The 22,823-nt window shown below is 47.2% G+C and overlaps 1 protein-coding gene across 1 annotated transcript in view; it reads right to left on the bottom strand.

Annotated features, from left to right (window-relative positions):
- Nucleotides 1-22,823, bottom strand: part of tonsl (tonsoku-like, DNA repair protein) — a 69,659-nt gene that overhangs the window by 20,487 nt on the left and 26,349 nt on the right. Inside the window, exons 7-19 of the mRNA XM_059641163.1 lie at nucleotides 22,575-22,758; nucleotides 21,061-21,190; nucleotides 19,923-20,094; nucleotides 16,953-17,067; nucleotides 13,246-13,397; nucleotides 11,848-12,000; nucleotides 10,812-10,937; nucleotides 8,045-8,231; nucleotides 5,006-5,064; nucleotides 4,322-4,411; nucleotides 2,500-2,572; nucleotides 480-643; nucleotides 67-187 (exon numbers count right to left, since the gene is read on the bottom strand). Of these exons, the coding sequence (XP_059497146.1) occupies nucleotides 67-187; nucleotides 480-643; nucleotides 2,500-2,572; nucleotides 4,322-4,411; nucleotides 5,006-5,064; nucleotides 8,045-8,231; nucleotides 10,812-10,937; nucleotides 11,848-12,000; nucleotides 13,246-13,397; nucleotides 16,953-17,067; nucleotides 19,923-20,094; nucleotides 21,061-21,190; nucleotides 22,575-22,758 (1,726 nt within the window). The remainder of the gene's footprint in view (nucleotides 1-66; nucleotides 188-479; nucleotides 644-2,499; nucleotides 2,573-4,321; nucleotides 4,412-5,005; nucleotides 5,065-8,044; nucleotides 8,232-10,811; nucleotides 10,938-11,847; nucleotides 12,001-13,245; nucleotides 13,398-16,952; nucleotides 17,068-19,922; nucleotides 20,095-21,060; nucleotides 21,191-22,574; nucleotides 22,759-22,823) is intronic.

Below are 22,823 nucleotides of genomic sequence, written 5' to 3' on the forward strand. Positions count from 1 at the left end.
AGGGGGATGGTTACTGTCTTCCTCACATTGCTGGTAAGATACAATGTGGTCTGATTTCCTGCTCACCTCTGGCTGAGCTACTCCTCAGCAGTTTCTCGATGCGTTTGCACTGCTGTGTGGTGTCCTGATCCAAGTGTTTGCAGTATGTCTGATTCCACTCGTACAGACTGTCCAGCGGGGTATGACCCTGAGGATCAGACAGTGGAACATTCGATGAGCGACCGACTGACCCGCAGACAGCAGCTAAACATCAGGCAAGATACATAGGAACGGAGTCTGATTGGGATCACTCCAACATGCACATCATCTTTAACCTGCAATTTGGAAAGAATTCTCGGACAAAACTTCCAGGAATAGGCATTTGGAGCAAATGAAAAAATAATGAGCCAGGCTCCAAGTTTGACAGGCTCAACACTCGAGCCCCCAGCATTGTTGCCCCCTGGCAGCTTCCAGGTTTCCCACCTGATCCCGTTTCCTACCTTGGCGTTGCGCATTGTCACCGAAGCTCCTTTTAAAATCAGTAGCTCAGCCACATCGAAGTTTCCACAGGTGATGGCATCGTGAAGTGGTGTGATCCCCTCACAGTATGGTCCCCCAGGGTCATTCACATTCACCGAGTGGTTCAAGAGGAAACGGACAATCTCTGGGTTGGGGGGGGGGGGAGGGGGAGGGGTGAAGAAGAAACAAACAATGGCCGTGGTTTAAAACTGCAGGGAGCTGCGTCAGTGCCTGTCCGTCATTCCCCTTCGCCCAAGCTCTCCTTTACATTGGGGTGTACTGGCTGCTCAGACCAAGGTCAGGCCCTTGGAGCAATGGGCTGGATTCACAGATCTTCACTTATATCAAACTCTCACTGCTGTCTCCAAATGCCACCTCTGGGCACAAGCACCTCAGCCTGATGGGCAGTGAGGGGAGGGCTGCAACGATGACCATCACGCGACCTGCTGAACTGGTTTCCTCGACAGCTACAATGGACCAGGGTGAAGGATTCCAAGCAGCTCAAATTACCCTCATTTTCTAGGCAAAAACATGTCACACCACGATGTATGTTTGACGGTTCTTTGGTATATAAGCTATTCAGCTCCACCACTCAATACCATCTGTTTGTGTTTTGAATCCAACCTTCCCACCATCCCCCCACCCTGCCCAATCTAACCTTTGATTGTCCAACCAACTGAGACTCTATCCATCTCTGCCTTATAAACGTTCAACAACTACCCCCCCCACCCTCCCGAAGCAGATGAACCCCAAAGTCACACAGCACTTTGACAAAAAAAAATCTTCCATCTGTCCTGAAAGGGTGACCCGTGATTTTAAAAAATGCCCCCAGTTCTCATCTCACCCACAACGGGAAGCACTTTTTCCATGTCTCGCCTTGTCAGGACCATTCTGGATCTTATCGCTTTTGAAGTGTATATACTTTAGGTCGAGTGGTATCTGCTCTGTTAATCCAGAGAGCCAGGTAATGTTCCGGGGATCCAGGTTCGAATCCCACCATGGCAGATGGTGGAACGTAAACTCAATAAAAACCTGGGATTAAGAATGTAACGATGACCATGAACATTGTCAATTGGAGGGCAGGTCTTATGAGGAAGGGTCGAGAGAACTAGGGCATTTTTCAGTGGAGAGAAGAAGGATGAGAGGTGACTTGACAGAGGTTTACAAGATGATGAGACATAGATACAGTGGATAGTCAGAGACGTTTTCCCAGTGCAGAAATGACTATTATGAAGGGGCATAATTTTAAGGTGAGTGGAGGAAGGTATAGGGGAGATGTCAGAGGAAAAGTCCATCTGGCTCATTAATGTCCTTTAGAGAAGGAAACAGCCATCCTTATCTGGTCTGACCTACAGCAATGTGGTTAACTCTTAATTGCCCTCTGCAATGACTGATCAGGCTACTCAGGTAAGGGGCAGTTAGGGACACATAACAAATGCTGGCCTTGTCAGTGATACACACATCCCATGAAAGAATAAAGGAAAATTGTACGCTGCTGCTGGACCTTTCCATCCAACATCACGTAAGAGGTACAAGAGGGAGTGTGTGTGTGTGTGTCTGCGTGAGAGTGTGAACCCGCGCGTGCGCGTCTGTGTGAGTGTGTACGCGCGCGCATCTGTGTGAGTGTGTACACGCGTGTCTGAGTGTGTTTGTACACACGCACGCGCGTCTGCGTGAGTGCACGTGTGCGAGTGTGTATGCACGCGTGCGTGTCTGTGTATGAGTGTGTACGCACACGTGCGCATCTGTGTCAGTGTGTACGCGCTTGTGCGCATTTGTGTGTGAGTGCGTGTATGCGCGCGGTGCATCTGTGTGTGAGTGCACGTGAGTGCGTGTACACGCGCGTCTGTGTGAGTGCGTGTGTACGCACGCGTGTCTGTGTGAGAGTGCGTGCGTACACGCGCATGCGCGAGTGTGTCCATGCGCGAGTGTGCCCGTGCGCGAGTGTGTGGGAGCACAGCGGGAGACAGGGGGAGGAGAGTGATCGGGATGAAGACTCACCCAGGTGGCCATGGTTACAGGCTTCGTGTAATGGTGTCCAGCCGCAGTAATCTCTGGGATTCAGGGGATGACCCTGAAACAACAGCAAACCAATCAACACTTCAACATCAGGCATGGTGAAACAACACACTGTTTAGGAACACTGCATCTTCATTACTGACCCCACAACAATCGATGAAATGGTACAGCTCAGAATATTCTAGAAGTTACAATGTTTAAAAGGCAAGTATGTGAACAGGAAAGGTTTGGAGGGATATGGGCCAAACGCAGACAGGTGTGACCAGTTTAGCTTGGAACTGAAAAGGTCTGTATCCATGCTGTATGATTATGCCTATTACCATGATTCGCATTGAGCTAAGCATCATATCAGTCCAAGAGGCAGACAGTTACTTTTTCCCCAAGACGGATGAAGTAAATATCCTGACTCAGTGTCCCAGGTTGATGTTCCTAAACCAATTAAACAACGCCCTGTTCTCTCTCATCCAAGCACCTGTCCAGCGCATCCTAAAGATAAATGAAAAGATGACCTTGAGGGTGAGAGAAAGGTGACAACTTGGATAACAGCCCTACATTCATTGGTCAGAGCCACTTGAGGAAGCGACAGACTTATTTTAAACCACCAGCTACAGATAAACAGCTCACTTTCTGATGACCACCTCATGGAGGAAGAAAAGGGATGTGGGGGTCACTGGTGAGATCGACATTTTATTGCCCGTCGTTAATTGGCCCATCCATTACTAGAACAATGTCTCGTTCAGGTCATTTCAGAGGGCAGTTCAGTCAACCACATTGCTGTGGGTCTGGAGTGACATGTGGACCAGACCAGGAAAGGATGGTTCAAACGAAGGGTCACCAGACCCGAAATGTTAACTCTGTTTTCTCCTTCACAGATGCTGCCTGACCTGCTGAGCTTTTCCAGCAACTTTGTTTTTGCTCTAAGGATGGTAGTTTTCTTCCCTCAAGGGCATTAGTGACCCAGATGGCTATTTACTGTCATGATAATTATTCCAGATTTTTGTTGAATTTGAATTCCGCAGTTGCTGTGATGGAATTTGATTCCATATTCCCAGAGGATGAGGCTAGGTTGCTGGATGCTTAAGCCAGCGGCAGTACCACTGAGCTCTCACCCCACCTCCTGTCTGTTTAGCTTATGCCGATTTAACATGCCTGCTTCTTAATAAGATATCTTTCCAGGGCAGAGAGATTTTTAAATCACTCCCAGGTTCTTTAGGACCTGCAGACAGAAGAGTAAAACTTAAAGGTCTAACTGAATGCTGATGGATCTGGTGTAATGCAGTGCGCTGACTACAGGAAGCTGGAAAGGAAAGGGGAATTTGTGCAAACATTATTGAACATGTCAGTGCTACAAGACACCAAGCCTGTGGGACACATTGTCTTCTCTACTCACTGGGTACTCGGCTAGCCTTACTCATGTCCAAACTACTCCGGCACAGACAGGAGCCAACTTCCTTACTGCGAAGGGGTAGTGGTAACCGAGAGGGCAGTGAGGGGCTGGTCTGGTTGGACATCCAGATCAACAAGTTGCTGCAAACTGGAATGTTGATAGGGTGGTGGAACCAGGCGCAGCAGGAACTTTCAGAAGGAAATTAGACAAATACAAACAGGAGAGGTTCTCGGGCTGCTTGTTAGGATCAAGTTGCAGTAGACTGGTTGTTCCAAGGGCATGGACTGCAGTTGGAATGATCCGAGACTTCGCTGTGACCCTGTCAGAACGAATCTCAGCTTAGTGGGCACAGTGAAACTGTAGCCAGCACAGGGAAAAGGCCAATCAAATCAGGAGATCAGGGAGCGAGTACGTTACCTTCTCCACCAGGCACTGGACGTGTTTGAGATTTCCTTCGATGCAGGCTCGATGTAACACTGTCTCCCCTTTCTCATTCCGACGGTTCCACTGCAGGCAAACAGGGATTTATCCAGATCAGAGCCCAGATCCCACAGGAATATCCCCAAGTCAGCGCCCAGACAGATCCCACAGGAATATCCCCAGGTCAGAGCTCAGACAGATCCCACAGGAATATATCCAGATCAGAGCCCAGAAAGATCCCAACGGGAATATCCCCAGGTCAGAGCCCAGACAGATCCCAAAGGAATATATCCAGGTCAGAGCCCAGACAGATCCCACAGTAACATCCCAAGGGAGAGGCAAACCCTTCTGCTGCTATCAGCAAAGGTTGAAGACAAACGTACTGGTTTAAAATCTATTACCAACATGATAACATTTGTGGAGCATTGATAACTTGGTTTAACATTTTAAGCTGCTGCAGCCGAGCACAAGTATATAAAACAGAATTCGAAAATGAGATAGAATTTCTGAATTCAGGGAGCAGGTAAAGAAGAATAGATTTTTGGAATTATGGAATGCTGTATAGTGCACAGAGGCAGAGTAAGTTTGAAGGATCAAACTTCCTGCTGTTTTCTCCATTTAATAGAGAAAACTGCCTCTAACAGAAACACGAGAGAACAGGGCACCTTTTGAAGGACTTACCTTGTTAACTCTTCGTCGTCCTGAGGTTGCTTTGTCATAACCTTCCAGGTCATCGTCATCTTTAAAAGAAAACAAAACTTAGGGTATTGGCTGAGACTCCCAGAACTTTAGTAGGTGACCTGATGTGTTAATTGCCAGAATACAGCGCATCCTCCCTAGGGGACAGGAAGACCTTTCATCTGTCACTACAGTCCACCACGTAGCCCACACCTATTGAACAGGATACTGATTGTGGATGATCAGCCATGATCATAATGAATGGTGGTGCGGGCTCGAAGGGCCGAATGGCCTACCCCAGCACCTATTGTCTGTTGTCACTGGGTAAGGTGGGGGGGGCGCAAACAGAAGCTGCAGTACTGTGTGACACAGATAATCTGGCTGTGCAGTCCTCACTGCTACTGAGTGTATACAGAGTCATCAGAGAGAAACACTCTCTTTATCCACTTTATGATAAATGTTCATACACCACTGCCATTGTAAATACAGTGTGTACAGAATACTTCCATAGAACCATCTATCGGTTCGGTGTTGGGTCCACTGCTGTTTGTCATTTTTATAAATGACCTGGATGAGGGCGGAGAAGGATGGGTTAGTAAATTTGCAGACGACACTAAGGTCGGTGGAGTTGTGGATAGTGACGAAGGATGCTGTAGGTTGCAGAGAGACATAGATAAGCTGCACAGCTGGGCTGAGAGGTGGCAAATGGAGTTTAATGCAGACAAGTGTGAGGTGATGCACGTTGGTAGGAGTAACCGGAGGCAAAGTACAGGGCTAATGGTAAGATTCTTAGTAGTGTAGATGAGCAGAGAGATCTCGGTGTCCATGTACACAGATCCTTGAAAGTTGCCACCCAGGTTGACAGGGCTGTTAAGAAGGCATACAGTGTTTTAGCTTTTATTAATAGAGGGATAGAGTTCCAGAACCAAGAGGTTATGGTGAAGCTGTACAAAACGCTGGTGTGGCCGCACTTGGAGTATTGTGTACAGTTCTGGTCAGCGCATTATAAGAAGGATGTGGAAGCTTTGGAAAGGGTGCAGAGGACATTTACTAGGATGTTGCCTGGTATAGAGGGAAGGTCTTACGAGGAAAGGCTGAGGGACTTGAGGCTGTTTTCGTTAGAGAAGAAGAAGGTTGAGAGGTGACTTAATTGAAACATATAAAATAATCAGGGGGTTAGATAGGGTGGATAGGGAGAGCCTTTTTCCTAGGATGGTGACGGTGAGCACGAGGGGGCATAGCTTTAAATTGAGGGGTGAAAGATATAGGACAGATGTCAGAGGTAGTTTCTTTACTCAGAGAGTAGTAAGGGAATGGAACGCTTTGCCTGCAAAGGTAGTAGATTCGCCAACTTTAGGTACATTTAAGTCGTCATTGGATGAGCATATGGACGTACATGGAACAGTGTAGGTTAGATGGGCTTGAGATTGGTATGACAGGTCAGCACAACATTGAGGGCCGAAGGGCCTGTACTGTGCTGTAATGTTCTATGTTCATATCTTACACTGATACATACTAGGTCACCTCTCGGTTTAAGGGATCTCAGCCAGCATCTATTTTCCATCCTTAATTGCCCAGAGAGCAGTTAAAAGCAAAACACATGTACGCTGGACTATGTAAAGATGGTAGATTTACTGCTCTGAAGGACATTAATGTTACTGAGTGAGGCAAGAGGGGAGATTGCTGGGGGACTTGGCCAAGGTCTTTGTATCCTCACTGGCTACTGGAGAGGTCCCAGGGGAGTGGTGTGTAGCAATATTGTTCCTCTGTTCAAGAAGGGAGATAAGGTTAATCTGGGAAACTACAGACCAGTGGGTCTCACATTAGTGTTTGTTTAAAAGCTATTGGAGAGAATTCTTTGGGATAGGATTTACACGCATTTAGAAAAGCATGGCCGAATTAGGAGCAGTCGGCATGGCTTTGTTCAGGCAGGTCATGTCTTACTAAACTTGACTGAATTTTTTCAAGGTGATGACAAAAGACTTTGTTTAGGCCACATTTAAAATACTGCATTCAATTGTGGTTGCCAATTACAGGAAGGATGTGGAGGCTTTGGAGAGGGTGTAGAAGAGGTTTACCAGGAAGCTGCCTGGGTTAGAGGGTATGAGCTATAAGGAGAAGCTAGAAAAACTCCTGTTTTCTCTGGAGGGGCGGAGGCTGAGGGGAGTCTTGTCAGAAGTCTATAGTATTATGAGATAAAGAGATATGGTTGACGATCAGAAGCTTTCCCCCCCCACAGAGTTCAAACGACTACAATCAGGAGGCATACATTTAAGGAAAGAGGGAAAAGTTCAAAGAGATGGGAGCAGCGAGTTTTCTCATGCAGACAGTGGCAGGAGTCTGCGATGCACAGCCAGGAGTGGTGTTGCAGGCAAATCCAATAGGGGCATTTAAGAGACTTTTAGAGAAGCAATGAATATGCAAAGGATGGACAGGTAGTGGCCAAGGGCAGGCAGAAAGGATTAGTTTAATTTGGTGTCCAGTTCAGCACAACACCACGGGCCGAAGGGCCTGTTCCTGTGCTGTACAGTTCTATGTTCTAAGGAATCAGATAAGTTTTTATAACAATGGTCATCATTAGGGTTGATTTTTATTGAATACAAATTTCACCATCTGCTACAGTGAAATTCAAACCCACGTCCCTAGAACGTGAGAATAACAAGGTGTAGAGCTGGATGAACACAGCAGGCCAAGCAGCATCAGAGGAGCAGGAAGGCTGATGTTTTGGGCCTAGACCCTTCCTTGGCATTGTGGATTACTCAAAGCAAGGAAGTGCAGATGCTGGAGATCCGAAACAGAATCAGAAATTGCTGGAGAAGCTCAGCAGGTCTGCCAACATCCATGGGGAGGAAGTAGAGGTATTGTTTTGAATCCAGTAATTCTTCATCATAACTCTGCTTTCTCACAGACGCTGCCAGATCTGTCGAGTTTCTCCAGCAATTTGGTTTTGTTGTGGATGACCAGTCCAGCAAAGTTACCACCTCCCTCCCCAGGGAAGAATTCTTGTAGCAGTTTATCCGTTATCAGCACTGAGACACGTACCGCTCTCCGAGAGCTCCAGGTCACTATCTTCCAGAGGCTCACTGTTCTCCATCTCCTCCGTTTCGCTGTCATCCCCACTCTCACTGCCCTGGGCCTGAGACAGGTCTTCAAACTGGGCCAGGGTGACACTGGCCTCAGGATGCCCCATTCTCTGCCGTGCCAAGTGAAGAAGCTTCAGTGATCGCAACTGCAGGAAAGAAGTCAGCATGGTCAATCCTGGCCTGACAGTGCCCCGAGCACAGTGAGGGGGGGGGAGGGGTGGGGGTGCTGATGGCATTCACTACAAATTCTCATGTACACACGGAGAGTGTTGGAGTAGATAAGAAAGCAGGAGGAGATGGTGGTATAGTGGCAATGTCACTGGGCTTGCAGTCCAGGGGCCCAAGCTAATGCTGTGCAAGTACGGGTTCAAATCCCACCAACTAGTCACATGTAAACTCGCTCAATAAAAGCTAGTCTCAGTAACGGTGAAGCCATTGGCTATAGCAACAAAAACCGTTCTGGTTCACAAAGGAACGGAAACTGCCATCCTTACCAGCTGTGCCCTACATGTGACTCCAGACCGATAATAATGTAGTCGGCTCTTAACTACCCTCTGAAATGGCTGAGCAAGACACAGTTGTACCAACAGCCAGACATCCCAGTGAAATGAAAACAGACTGGCTACGCAGCATCGACTTAAGGCACCGGAATCAACAAATCCTGGAATTCCCTCCCTTGGGACATTGTGGGTTTGCCGAGGAATGGGGACTGCAGCGGATCAAGAAGGCAGCTTACCACCACCTTCTCAACGAGCAACAAATGCTGGGCCCAGCCAGTGACACCCACATCCCATTAGTAAAATGGAAAAGAACCACCAGCTGTTAAAGTAAGCCTCTATCAGGTGCAGAAATCACACCTTGGTGAAGACAGTGAGAAATAACACGGTGTGGAGCTGGAGGAACACAGCAGGTCAGGCAGCATCGGAGGAGCAGGAAGGCTGACGTTTCGGGTCTGAAGAAGGGTCTCGGCCCGAAACGTCAGCCTTCCTGCTCCTCTGATGCTGCCTGGCCTGCTGCGTTCATCCCGCTCTACACCTTGTTATCCCAAATTCTTCAGCATTGGCAGCTCCTGCTATCTCTATTGGCGAAGAGAGCGATGCTTTACAAGCTGCACTCATCAGGACATATGCAAGAAAGCCAAATTTCAGAGTAATTGTTTGTACTACGGGAGAAAAAAGGACTCTGACCGGCTGGGTTGATAAATCTGACTTTTTAATTCCTAACCCAGCTACGGGCGGTCTGTTCCCATCCACCCAACAATTATTTCTTTCTTTTGGGGTCCTGGTCATTTTGACTCTAATTGATAAGAAACTTATCAGTCATGACTGAATGGTGGAGCAGACTCGATGGGCTGAATGGTATAATTTCTGCTCCTATGTCTTATTGTATGTCCCTACCTCAAGGTCAGGAAGCCTGGATTCAAGTCCTACCAGTTACAGAGGTGTGTAATAACTTCTGTAAACAGGTTGATTAGAAAATATTTTCCATCATTAAACAAGAGAACCAAAACAGCTGCTACAAAGCAAAACAGTGCACATGCTGGAAACCAGAGAATGCCTGAGAAACCTGGCACTGTTAACACTTCAGCACCTATTGTTGGAGCAAAGCGCATTCCTTCGATTAGTAATCCCTGATAATGTAATTGTCTTTTCCAGACTGATACAGGATAAGCTGTGGGCCCTGACTGTGGCTGGGGAGCTCGGTCACCAAGGGCGAGAGCAATCAATTAATTCTTATTGGCGTGGATTGTCAAGGAACACTAAGCCACAGCCATCACCTAGCACCTGGCTGGATGGACAGAACAGGCCAGATGGCTGAATGGCCTCCCCTCTCTTTGTGCTCCTGTGACTAGCTTTAACGACAGTGGGAAATGGTTGAGCGGGGAAACAGAGGGGAGACTAAAGATAGGAGAATGACCAGGATCCCAAAGGAAAGAAAGAATTGTTGGGTGGATGGGAACACACCGCCCGTAGCTGGGTTAGGAATTAAAAAGTCAGATTTATCAACCCAGCCTCGGAAATGAACATTAATCCCGGTGTAAATCCCACTTCTGAAGGAGGGTCTAGGCCCGAAATGTCAGCTTTCCTGCTCCTCTGACGCTGCTTGGCCTGCTGTGTTCATCCAGCTCCACACCTTGTTATCCCTGTGTAAAATGGGGCAAGTTGTGGGAGGTACTGCTCAAGATTAAACCCAGGTGCAGGGAGGTCACATTGAGTCCTGGCTGGCTAAGTTGTAGTGACCAGTTCTACAATACCACTGCCAAAAAGACCATAAGCAACAGAGGAGGCCATTCAGCCCCCTTGAGCTTGCTCTGCCATCCTGTCAGACCACGTAGAACTCTTAGCTCACATCTGGCTTGCCCAGAACTACCGCTATAATCTTCAATAGCGTTGGCGCCCAGAAATTTATCAACTTCAGTCTTGGATAAACTCAATGACTGAGTTCCCAAAAGCCTCTAAGGAGAGGACTTCAAAGAAATTCCTTCTCATCTCACTCCAAAAACATTGGCCTCTTCTTCTGGAGCTTTATCCAGTTTCAGAGTCTTCAGTCAGGGGGCACACCGCTTCTCCCCACCTACCCTGCCAACCTGACGATCAGCCACTCGTGTTAGGGTTAGTGTGTGTCAGGTAGAGAGGGAGGAAAGACAATGGGGCTGGAGGTTTCTTCTCCCCATCCCGAGGGGGAACAGCCCCCCTGCCAGTCCAACAGCCCACATTGGGAGTTACCTGTAGTCGGGGTAGCTCAGACTGCTCAGCAATCTGCAGTGCATTCCGGTAACATTCCTCCAACTCGCTGAAGGATTGTCCACCTTCTTCTTTAGCCAATGCCATGTTTAGCCAGGTCTCACATTCCTGTAACAAACACAGACGTTTACAATGCTAGCATCCCACCGCGCCCCCCACCCCCGCTTCATGAAGGAGACTGAAGGTTCTCTCCAGCCCCAATGTCACCTCTTCACTAACTGCACTGGGGTAACCCTGTCTAAGAGGAAGCAGCATCATGGACTGGCGAACAATCATACACACTAACATGAACTGAACTGGATAAATAAAAACTGAAAGAACTGCAGATGCTGTAAATCAGGAACAGAAACAGAAGTTGCTGGAAAAGCTCAACAGGTCTGGCAGCATCTGTGAAGAGAAAATCAGAGTTAATGTTTCAGGTCTGGTGACATGTCACCATTAATTATTTTTTTTCTTCACAGATGCTGCCAGATCTGCTGAGCTCTTCCAGCAACTTCCGTTTTTGAACTGGATAAATTACTTGAAAGGCTCTGGGGAAGACGTGGGACTAATTGCAGATATGAGTTTAAGGTGCTACTTAAAAGTGACCTCAGACCAAACTTTAAGGGATCTGATCTAACGTCCTTATTCATACAGCACAATGTCAAACAAGTTCCCCTCCAAGCCACTCACCATCCTGACTTGGAAATATATCACTGCTCCTTCACTCTCACTGGGTCAAAATCCTAGAATTCTCTCCCTCTGCCCCAGAGGGCAACGTGGGTCACCCTACAGCAGGAGGACTGCAGCAGTTCAAGCAGGCAGCTCACCCCAACATTCTCAAGGGCACCTAGGGACGGGTACTAATTGTTGGCTGAGCCAGTGGCATCCATATCATACAAAGATGTACTTTATAATGCTGATCGAGCACTATGGTGTGTTATATTTTGTTAAGGATGCATGGATGTAAATACAAGTTGTTAATGATCATTATCAGGTAGACAACAAGACCAGAACCTTGCACAGCCTGTGATCTCACCTCCTTAGGGTTTCCCTTGCGCAGTGCCAGTTCAGCTTCATAATATTTGACTGACTGGCTGTAATCCTTCAGGTCAGCGAAGGTGGTTGCCAGTGAGACATGTATAACAGCCAGCTCCCGATCAGGCTTCCTCAGTGATTCGGCATGTTTCAGCTGGGAGAAAGCGGAAGCAGACAGCAGAGGGGTAGGTGGGGAATGACGGGGGAAATTGGCCAGAGGGAAGAGAGAGTGAGAGAGTGAACATGAGAATCCCAGAACACACTGTCCTTTCAAACTGGTAACCCACACTACCCCAATGTTCCCCCATCTCCGCACCCACAGATCACAGTATTAGTTCCCCAGTGCACCCAGGGGAACTGACATGGCTGGCTTGGCCATGGACATACCCACCCCGGCACCAGTCGAGCTCCAGGAAGGAAACTGATACATTTCACACCCAAAGGCCACAAAGTCAATGGACGTTTTTAAGTAGACACATTGTCATGCCATTGAGAAATGCAGCAGCGAATGGGGCTTCACAGCAGGATCCCAGATACACAAGCAAAATAAATGATGATATGTTCAAATGTTGCTAATTCAGAATGAACAAGGGTATCAATAGATTGAGACAGCTATAAGTTCACCACCTCGTATTACAGAAACCTGATTAATTATTGGATTCAACAGACTGATGCTCCAACACTGCAGCACTCCCCCAGCGCAGGCTCTCTGTCATCACTAGTGGCAGTGTGGGCTGAATTCACCCAAGGCTCAATGGGCAGCACCTTCCAAATCCATGACCACTAGAAGGGCAAAGGCAGCAGATACATGGGAACACCATGCCCTGCAAGTTCCCCTCCAAATCACTCACCATCCTGACTTGGAAATATATCACCGTTCCTTCACTGTCACTGGGTCAAAATCGTGGAATTCCCACCCTCAGGGCATTGTGGGTCGGCCCACAGGAGCTGGACTGCAGCAGCTCACCACCACCTTCTCAAGGGGCAATTAGGGATGGGCAATACATGCCGGGCCAAGCCAGCCATGTCAAAAATTGTTGTAAAGAAAAACAAAATTAAAATCTATATTCTGACAGGTATCGGTCTTTTAATTCCCAATTATTTCTCTACTCGTCCTATTTTGCTTCTAAAAAGGCCAAAATTGATTCGGCATCTATTCCATTCTGCAATTAAAGCAATCTAACAACTGGATAAATACACAAACGGCTGGGCGTCTGCGGCTGACTCAATAGCTGCCACAGTCAGCACAGATATGATGGGCTGAATGGCTGCTTTCTGTCATTTTAATGATCTGAATGTTTTGGATGCAGAAGACCAGTGGAGGCTTAGCTTGCAGCGGAAGTGTGTGTGGACCTTGTTGGGTGACAGGGAGCAGGTTTTGTACCCAGGTCCCAGTTACCTGCATCTTGTAGTAGTCGATGGCCTTGCGGTAGGATCCCACCTTACAGCAGAGATCCCCAAGCTGTTCACACAGACCCAATAACTCCTGCTGCTGCTGCTCTTTGTCTGCCAGTTCAGAGAAAGCTTCTTCCAGTCGGCAGCCTTTCACAGCTGGGAAGGAGGAGTGTATTAGTAAAAAACACACACAGGCACCGTTCATAAAAGCAACAGCGCAGCAACTGCGCGTACCCAGAGAGAAACAGGATCACTCCCTCACTACTCCCTTATTGTGGAGGGATGAGGGAAAGACAAAGCTGCAGACTGAGGGGCACATGCACAACACAGTGGGACCAAAATGGGCACGCAGCAGCCAGTCCGTGGGCAGCAAGTTCCAACAAACAGCTCTGTGAGAGATGACCACTTTATCTGTTTCCGAGATTGTGTTCCAAGAGATTAACTAAGGGTCAACACACAGCACATGGACTGCAGCGGTTCAAGGAGGCAGCTCACCCCCACCTTCTCAAGGGGCAATTAGGGATGCTGGGCCCAGGCAGTGATGCCCGCATCCCACGAGTGAAGAAACAAAAGATTTCTTTATCCCTAACCCTGGAGTGGTCAAAGACTAAATCATTAAAAATGTGCATGGTTTGATTTATGATAAAATCTCATGATCAAATGACACCAACGCCTGGCCAGCAGCATCATCCCCCCCTGTTTAATGAAGGAAGGTTTAGATTTCTCTGACAGGTTTCACCTCTGTCTCTGAAGAGTTTTGAGAGCTCCTAAGAAATATTTTGGGTGTGTAATGATTGGCTACAGTTTTCCTACATTGCAACGATGTATACACACCAAGATGCCATATTAATAACGGCCAGGTCAACTCTTTTACCAGTGCTGGCTGTGGGACAGTGTTCCAGGGTACTGGGGAGCACCCCTCCACCTCCCATTCTATTTGAAACAGTGGCCGTGGGATGTTTTATGTGAGGGGAGAGATCAGGCCTTGGCTGAAAGATAGCCCATTCAGACAGTAAAGCACCCACCTTCAGTATCACTCAGGAATCTCAGGCTCCATTATGGGTCTGAAGTGAGCTCACACCATTAACCTGCTGTCTCACAGGAATAGAAGTAGGCCATTCAGCCTCTCGAGCCTGTTCTGACATTCAATGTGCTTCCTAACATCTCTCCTGAATGCCCCAGCTCTAATTCTCAGACTATATTCCCCAGTCCCTCCAGAATCCCCAATCAGTGGAAATAGTTTATCTTGATCCTCCCTGACTATTCCTGTTAGTATCTTGGAAACTTCGATCAGATCACCCTTTAACATTATAAACTTAGAGAAAACAGGCCTAATTTCTACTCATAACTTAATCCCCCGAGGTGTAGGTATCATTGTTTCAAACCTACATTGTAATCCTTCAGTTCACAACATCTCTGATTGGTCTGTACACTGACTGGGTCTCACAACGCGCTCTCTCTCTCTCTCTTAGGGAGACAGCTGTACACTGACTGGTCTCTGATACTGTCCGGTCCGTTACAGTGAGTAGTGTCATTTCCGGTTCTGTTCTGTGTGGGTTTGTATCTGGGTCCAATTCTATACCTGGTCTGGTCTACATGTGACTCCAGACCCACAGCAATGTGGTTGACTCTTAACTGCCCTCTGGGTAATTAGGGATGGGCAATAAATGGTGTCTGGCCAGCGATGCCCCCATTCCATGAATGAATAAAGAATATGTTTGTAGATTGCATTACGGATGGAGAACCACGCCTCTAGGAATTCCCATGCTTGTCTATGATTGGCTTGTGTCACTATGATTACCTTGTCCCAGTTAGACTGATGGCCCTCATTGTCTGAGTGCACTGATATTAGGGAGAGTTCGTCATGTCATTTTCTCAGGGATTAAGTTCACAAGGGAAGAAGAAAACAACAATCAGCTTCTGTTTCTGGAAATCAGGGCTGACCGTATGACCAACAGGGAGTTCCAAACCTCAGTAAACAGGAAAGCAAACTATACTGATCAAATCATCAACTTCCACAGCAACCGCCCCAATGCCCACAAACAAAGTTGCATTATTAGGGCACTATTTAAACAGGCCAGGACACATTGCGACACACAGGAAAGAGGAACAGCACCTGTACAAAATCTTCACGAGACACAGATATCCCCGCAACTTCACCCGCAGATGCCTACTCAACAGACAACAAGAGGACACAGTATACCCTAACACACTGGCCACACTGTCCCACATCAGGAACATATCAGAACTGACAACAAGGCTCCTAAGACCATTAGGAATTACGGTGGCTCACAAGCCCACAGCCACTCTACGACAAACACTTACAAGGATTACAGACCCATTCCCACAACATGCAGAACCAATGTGGTTTACAAAATACCATGCACTGACTGCCACAGACATTACATTGGTCAGTCAGTAGGGAAACTAGCCACCAGAATACACAACATCAGCAGGTAGCAAAACGGCACTCAGACAATGAAGACCATCACTTTAACTGAGGCAATGTAACTATAATCAGCACAAGCCAAACCTAGACACGCTTTGGAAATTCCTCGGGGAATGGTTCTCCACCCATACTTCAATAAATAAACACAGAATTAGACCCTACATACAAACCCAAACAGATCAAAACCAGAAATGACTGTACTCACCGTAATGGACCAGACAGTATAAATTCCAAGCAGTGTAGAATACCACCGCTTCAGCGGAGGCTTCACTGATGATGTCACCTAGCATGGTGACGAAACGTCTGAACGAGAACAAGCCAGCTCGGCAAGCAAGTCAACAACCTCATCAAATGAAGGTCTTAAGGGATATGGGAGCTGGGTTTGATACCAGTTTCAGGTTATTTTGTGTGCAGAGTTTGCATGTTTTCCCAGAGTCTGCACAGGCTTCCTCCGGGTGCCCCAGTTTCCTCCCACAGTCCATAGACATACAGACTGGGTGGGCTGGCCGTACTAAATTGTCCATAGCGTCCAGGGTATGTGCAAACTAAGTGATTAGCCATGGGAAATGCAGGGTTATGGGGACAGGGCAGGGGGGTGGGATGCTCTTCAGAGAGTCAGTGCAGACTTGATGGGCCAAATGGCCTCCTCCCGCAGTGTAGGGGTTTTTTTTAAGATTAGATTACCTACAGTGTGGAAACAGGCTCTTCGGCCCAACAAGTCCACACCGCCTCTTGAAACATCCCAATTATATGACAGAGTAGATATGGAGAGATTGGTTCCTCTCATAAGAGTGTCTAGGATCAGAGGGCATCATCTCAGAGTAAGGGGCCGAACATTTCAGATAGAGATAAGGAGGAATTTCTTCTCTCAGAGGATAATGAACCTGTGGAATTCTCTATTGCTGAGGGCTGTCAAGGTTGGGTTGCTAAGCGTATTCAAGGCTGTGATAGACGGGTTGTCAATTAGTCAGGGAATCAAAAGTTACAGGGCAAAGGCAGGAAAGTGGGATTGAGGATTATCAGGTCAGCCACAATCTCATTGAATGGTGGAGCAGATTCGATGGGCTGAATGGTCTACTGCTTCTAGATTGTATGGTTTTATCTGTTGGAGACACTCAGATAGTGAGGCAGCATCTGCAAACCGCAGTATTCGTTGTTCTAATCCAAGGAGCTTTCACCAGGAGGTCAGTCAGATGCTGCCAGGCCCACAAGGACCTTTCCCATTTCCTCGAGCCCACTGGGCTGCTCAGGGAGATACTCACCGGTCTTGAGGTTCCTCCTGACTGCGTCTCGTTCTGCCTGCTGTTGGGATCCCAGTGTAAACGCCTTCTTCAGGGAACGCTTTGCAGCCACAAAGTCTCCGAGGTTCAGGAAGACCTGGAAGGAACAATGTGGGGGGTTAACACTCACAAACGCGCATTCAGCACCTGCACAGCACTGAACCTCACAGAGACAGATATCCATTGGAGCAGGTCAGTGCACTCACTGCTGGCACGTACAAATGGAGAGACCCTTCAGCCTGCCACTCCAATCCCAATTGCCTGGCTCTAATTTGAAGATTATGCCCTAGTCTGCAACTCTCCTTTGACCAGAGGACATAGAGAGAAACTACCTACTCTTTCAAATGTTTTGATCAAATTAGGGAATTCTTCAATCTTTTATACATGAGAAAGACAATGTATAATGCTTGAAATGTATTGTAAAACATAATCAAAATCTTACGGTCTAGCAGTTGTGAAAAGCTTCTGCTCTGGAGTCGGGTCACAAGGGAATTTGTACTTACGTCAGAGCAAGGAATATGCAGGACAAAGGGACCGTACATAAATACAAGCAACGTTCAGGTATCAGGCGTCTTTAAAATTACACCCCTGTACGGGATCGCTTTCATAAATACAAGTGCTCAAAAGCTAGACTTTCTTAAATCTGTGACCCCTGTAGCAGCAGCAAGGTTAAAGATCAACCTGTGCCAGGGTCTCTTCCAGCATAAGGCAGTAGTGGTGCTGGCCTTGTGGTAATGTCACTGGACTAGAATCCCAGGCGAATGGTTTGTGGGCATGGGTTCAAATCCTACCATGATGGACGGTGACACTTGAATTTGTTAAAAAGTCTGGAGTTAAAAGCTAGCGTAAATTAATCATGCACTGTCAACTGTTGTGGAATAAAAAACCCATCTGGCTCACTAAAGCCCTTTAGGGAAGGAAACGGCCATCCTTACCTGGTCTGGCCTACACGTGACTCCAGACCCACAGCAATGTGGTTGCCTCTCAATGGCCTAACATGCTGCCTGTCCCTGATAGCCTGGCAAGTGCCAGTGATACCCACATCCCATGGGAGAATAAAAAAAACCAATGAGAAGGTGGAACAAATTGATCTAGCGGCAGCCCCACGCCAAGGCGAGTGATTGCAGATCAAACCATTTCACGCTGCAAGGCTAATGGAGGACGAGGGTGCGGCTGACTGTGCTCTATGATCGACTGGTCAGGAACAAGGCTGCTACCATTATCTTCTTTAAAATGTAGGGAACTCCAGGGCCTGCTTGGTCTCACAAGACGGAGCAAAACCACTTTGTGCTCTAAAGAGAAGAGTTTCTTGTACTTTACAAGATGTACTTTATCAACTACTTTCAGATGGCGGTGATAGAACAAACACTATTACAAACAAGCCCAGGTTATCCTACTTTTCCTCATCAAACCGTAATAAGACGACCTAGGAGTGGGAGTAGGCCATTCGGCCCATCGAATCTGCTCCACCATTAAAATAACCTGTTCATTTGCAGTATCAATCAGTAAATGTCCTCTGAACTGCCACCAATGGAGTGACATTTAAACAAGGAGACCAAGACTGTACACAGTATCTGAGATGAGGTCTCACCCATACCCAGTATAACTAAAGCGTAACATCCGTAACGTTCCATTTCCTCTCATAATAAAAGGACAGTATTCCATTCACCTGAATACTTCTGTTACCTGCAAACTAACTGTTTGAGACTCCCACACTAGAATACCCAGATCCCTCTACACCTTGAAACTCTGCTGACATTTTGTTTCAGTAATAGCCTGCCTCTACATTCTTCTCTTTAAAGTGAACAATTTCCCATTTTCCTGTGTTATACTCATCCACCCACTCAATCTCAATGAAACCTTATGTCTTGTTCACAAAATACTTCCCTAACTACCTTTGTGTCAGCTGTAAATGTCAGTATGTCTAACTCAGTGATCTAAATTATAAACAACTGTGGTTCCAGCACAGACCCAACTCACTACATCCTGCCAACCAGAAGATTACTCATTTATGCATTTTCTCTGTTTTGTTTTTCCAGCCAGCTAATTTATCAATGTCAATGTTTCCCCAACGCCAGAAGCTCTCATTTTACATTATGTGGCACCTTGTCAAAGGCCCCTGGAAATCCAAGTACAGTACACCCACAGGCTCCTCTTTATGGAGACATAGAGTAATACAGCATGGAGACAGGCCCTTCAGCTCAAACTGGTCCCCGCTGACCCCTCAGCTAGTTCCAATTACCCGCATTTGGTCCATATCCCTCTAAACCCTTCCCATCCATGTACACATCCTAATGTTTTTTAAAGGATGCTATTCTACCTGCCTCAACCACTTTCTCTGCCAGCCCATTCCATTTACTCACCAGTTTCTGTCATCCTCAAATCCTTCTTAAATCCTTCCCCTCTCACCTTAAACATACGCCCTCTAGGTTTCAATTCCCCATCCCTTGGGAAAACACTGTATGCATTCACCCTAATTATCCTCATGATTTTACACAGCTCAATGAGGTCACCGTCTCATTCTCCTACATTCCTTGGAATAAAGTCCTGCCCTGGCCAACCTCTCCCCGTAACTCAGGCCTTGTAGTCCAGTTAAGAGACAACTCTGTTGGAGGGAGATTGGAGTCAGTTCTTCGCTGGATAAGGACAGATTTCCAAAAGGATATTAGCAAACTTACTGGGTTTTCATAAATCCACAGCTTTACAGTGACTTTTACCATATCCAGCCTTTTGTTTCATTACAATTTGGACCAAGTTTAATTCTGAAAGATGTTCCCTCACTCACTCCATTCCCAACCATCTGCGCTGTGCTGCCGAGACAGTAGCGTGTACACTCTCCATCTCACACCCTTCCCTCTACCCGGCTTTCTCCTTCTGCCGAGGCACTCACTCATTCAGCTGTTCGATGCTGAAGCACCTGCACTCTGTGCGGCACTTCCCTCTCTCACTCACCTGCCCGATGGTGCTAAAGCACTCGCTCTCCATAAACTTTTCATTCATTTTCTTGGCACACTCCTTGGCAGCTTCCAGACAGCGGACAGCCTTGGAGTGGTGGCCATTGCGCCAGTGGATACTGCCCAGGTTGAAATTAGCTCGGTATAGATCCTCGTACAGATGGTTCTGCCTGACGGGGGAAAGAGTGTGAGAGATGTCATCAATGACAGTCACTTAGAGAGGGGCCAGGGAAACAGCATGACCGTAACTCCATCTCCCTCGTGAGCAGAGTTACAACCTGCTGGAAATCACAGCAACTCTGGGCTCGACATTCTAGGCGGGACACTGAGGATGAAGTGATGGGACGGCATAGATTCACTTGAATAGAGAAAAGCTACTGGGTTCGAGAAAAGCAGAAAGGCGCGAAAAGTGAGACTTCATCGAAAACAATGCAGCCAAGATTTACTCAAATGGTTCCAGGGCTGAGGAGCTTCAGGAATGATGTGCTCAGAGAGTCTATTTAAAACACATGTAGTCTACAAACATTTTAACTGAGTTATCTTAGGGCCCACTACATTTCCCTCAAAATATTAAATTAAGGATAAAACTGCCTTATGTTACCAGATCATAGGGCAGAGAGAGCAGGAGGGGTGGGGGGAACCGGTGGTAGTTTAAGCTTAGGGACACGATGCCTCAGGCAAGGTGAGGGGAGTCCTTCTCAGTAACTCCAGCCAGCATGAGAACTGAATCCACGCTGTTGGCGTCACTGCATCACAAACTAGCCATCCAGCCAACTGAGCTAATACCATTCACACCATTCTGCCTCTCCATCAGGTTTTGTCCAAATTGTGTCACTTCACACTTATCCACTCAAGTGTACATGCCAATTTCAGTAAATAACATCCCTGTCAAACTTCAAGCTCGCGCTCCCTATTGCCAAGTACCGAGCCTGTGTTTAAGGAGGAAAGCAGCAACTGCTGTATTGAATCCTGGGATTTTTCACAGCGCACTTCCCTCAACAGGAAAACTATTTGTTCACCACGAAGCTATTCAATCTATCCCATAGTCAATCAAATACCCACTTAACACCTTCTGCTTTATTGTTCACTTCTACTTCCCAGATTAGGCAGCACCCTAGTCCACAGGCAGCACTTACTCAGCGATGAAGACACTCTTGCGGATGTACTGGTTGCATTTATCTGCCTCTTTCAAGCTGTCGTAGAGGAAGCCGAGGTTCAGGTAGAGTCTGGCTCGCATCTCACTCAACTCGTGGCGGGAAGCCTTACCTGGGAGGCAGGAAAAACAGACAGATTCCACCAACAAGCCACTGTGGAGGGGGAATGAAGCAAAGCGAGAATTGGTAAAAGGATGGGTGTTGAGAGAAGTGGAGGAAGCGAGAGACCTTGGAGGGCACATTCACAGGCCCCTGAAGGTGGCAAGACAGGTAGATAAGGTGGCACAGGATACTATCCCTCATTGGGTGAAGTATTGAACACAAAAGCCAGGAAGCGATGCCCGAAGCAAATGCTCTCCCTGGGTTAAAGCTGGAGTTGTGTGCTCAGTTCCAGTCAATGCATTACAGGGAGGTCATAATTGCTCTGGAGAGAGTACAGAGGAGATTCACGAAGATAAAAATACTGAGGATCCTGGAGTTCTGAATCAAACACAGAATGCTACAGAAATTCAACAGCTCTGGCAGTATATGTAGTGAGAGAAACAGAGTTAACGTTTTTAAGTTTGGGGTATACCTCCTGTACAGAACTTCAGCTAATTCACCAGATGTACAGCAATGTGCCAGGGCTCGAAAGGTTCAGGTCAGAGACAATATTGTCTAGGTTCAGGCTGTTAGAACGAGGAACCTGACAGGTGACAATGGAGGTGTACAAAACAATATGGGGTTTGGATAGAGTAAACAGGTATCCCCTAGCGGAGAGGCACAGATTTAAGGTGACAGGTAGAAAGATCAGAGGGATAAGAGGAAAACCTTTGCGTCCAGAATGGGGGGAGGGGTAGAGTTTCTGGAATTCGCTGCCCCGTTTTGTGGTTGAGGTATAAACTTTCAATTCATTTAAGAAGAACCAGGGGCTGTACCTGAAGCACTGTGACCTGTGAGGGTATGGACCAGCTGCTGCCTGTGGGATAGGAGTGAGGCCTTTCAGGCTGCTCCAAAAAAAAAACACACATTTACAGATATTCCACAAATTCTTTTTGGGATCCATTGCCAACCTGCTTTTCCCAGACCGTCTGCATACTGAAGACCCCACGATTATTGAAACAGTAAAGATTTCTGCTGCCCAATGGCAAACGTTCACTGAAAGGACATAGGTGAAGCAGACTGTTGTTAAAAAATAACAATCGACAATAGTTACATTTATCTCAGTAAATGTGGGTACTTTCTATCCTAGATTTACAAACTGAATTTCATATCCACCAGCGGCTGTGGTTGGATTTAAGCCCATGATCCCAGAGCATCAGCCTGAGGATCTCTGGACTGCTAGTGCACTACAATGTACAGCCACCTCCTCTCTCCCCACAAAGGAAAGGGTTTTGGGGTATCCGCTGGCGGTGGTAGGCACTTTGGAAATCAGAGCTTGTCTGTGTTGAAACATACACACAGCGCATGAGAGTGAGCAGCAACAGGTCGATACCTACCGCCCATTCCATCCCTACCTTCCAGCCTCTCGTCCACAATGGCCAGGCTTTTCCTAAATGCATTCTCTGCCTCCTTCAGCGACTCGTGCAACTGGTCTGTTTCATAGATGTACAGGTAGGTTCGACCAATGGTAGCCCAGGCTCGCTGCTCCTCGATGTCATTGCTGACTGACCGGGCCAGTTCAAGGTGTCTGCGCTGATGCTGCAGGATGGCAAATGGAGGCTTGGCATTTATTGTTAAAGAAAACAAGTATAATAATAATAAGG

Source organism: Stegostoma tigrinum, chromosome 2 (genome assembly GCF_030684315.1).
Source record: "Stegostoma tigrinum isolate sSteTig4 chromosome 2, sSteTig4.hap1, whole genome shotgun sequence".
NCBI classification, from domain to species: domain Eukaryota; kingdom Metazoa; phylum Chordata; class Chondrichthyes; order Orectolobiformes; family Stegostomatidae; genus Stegostoma; species Stegostoma tigrinum.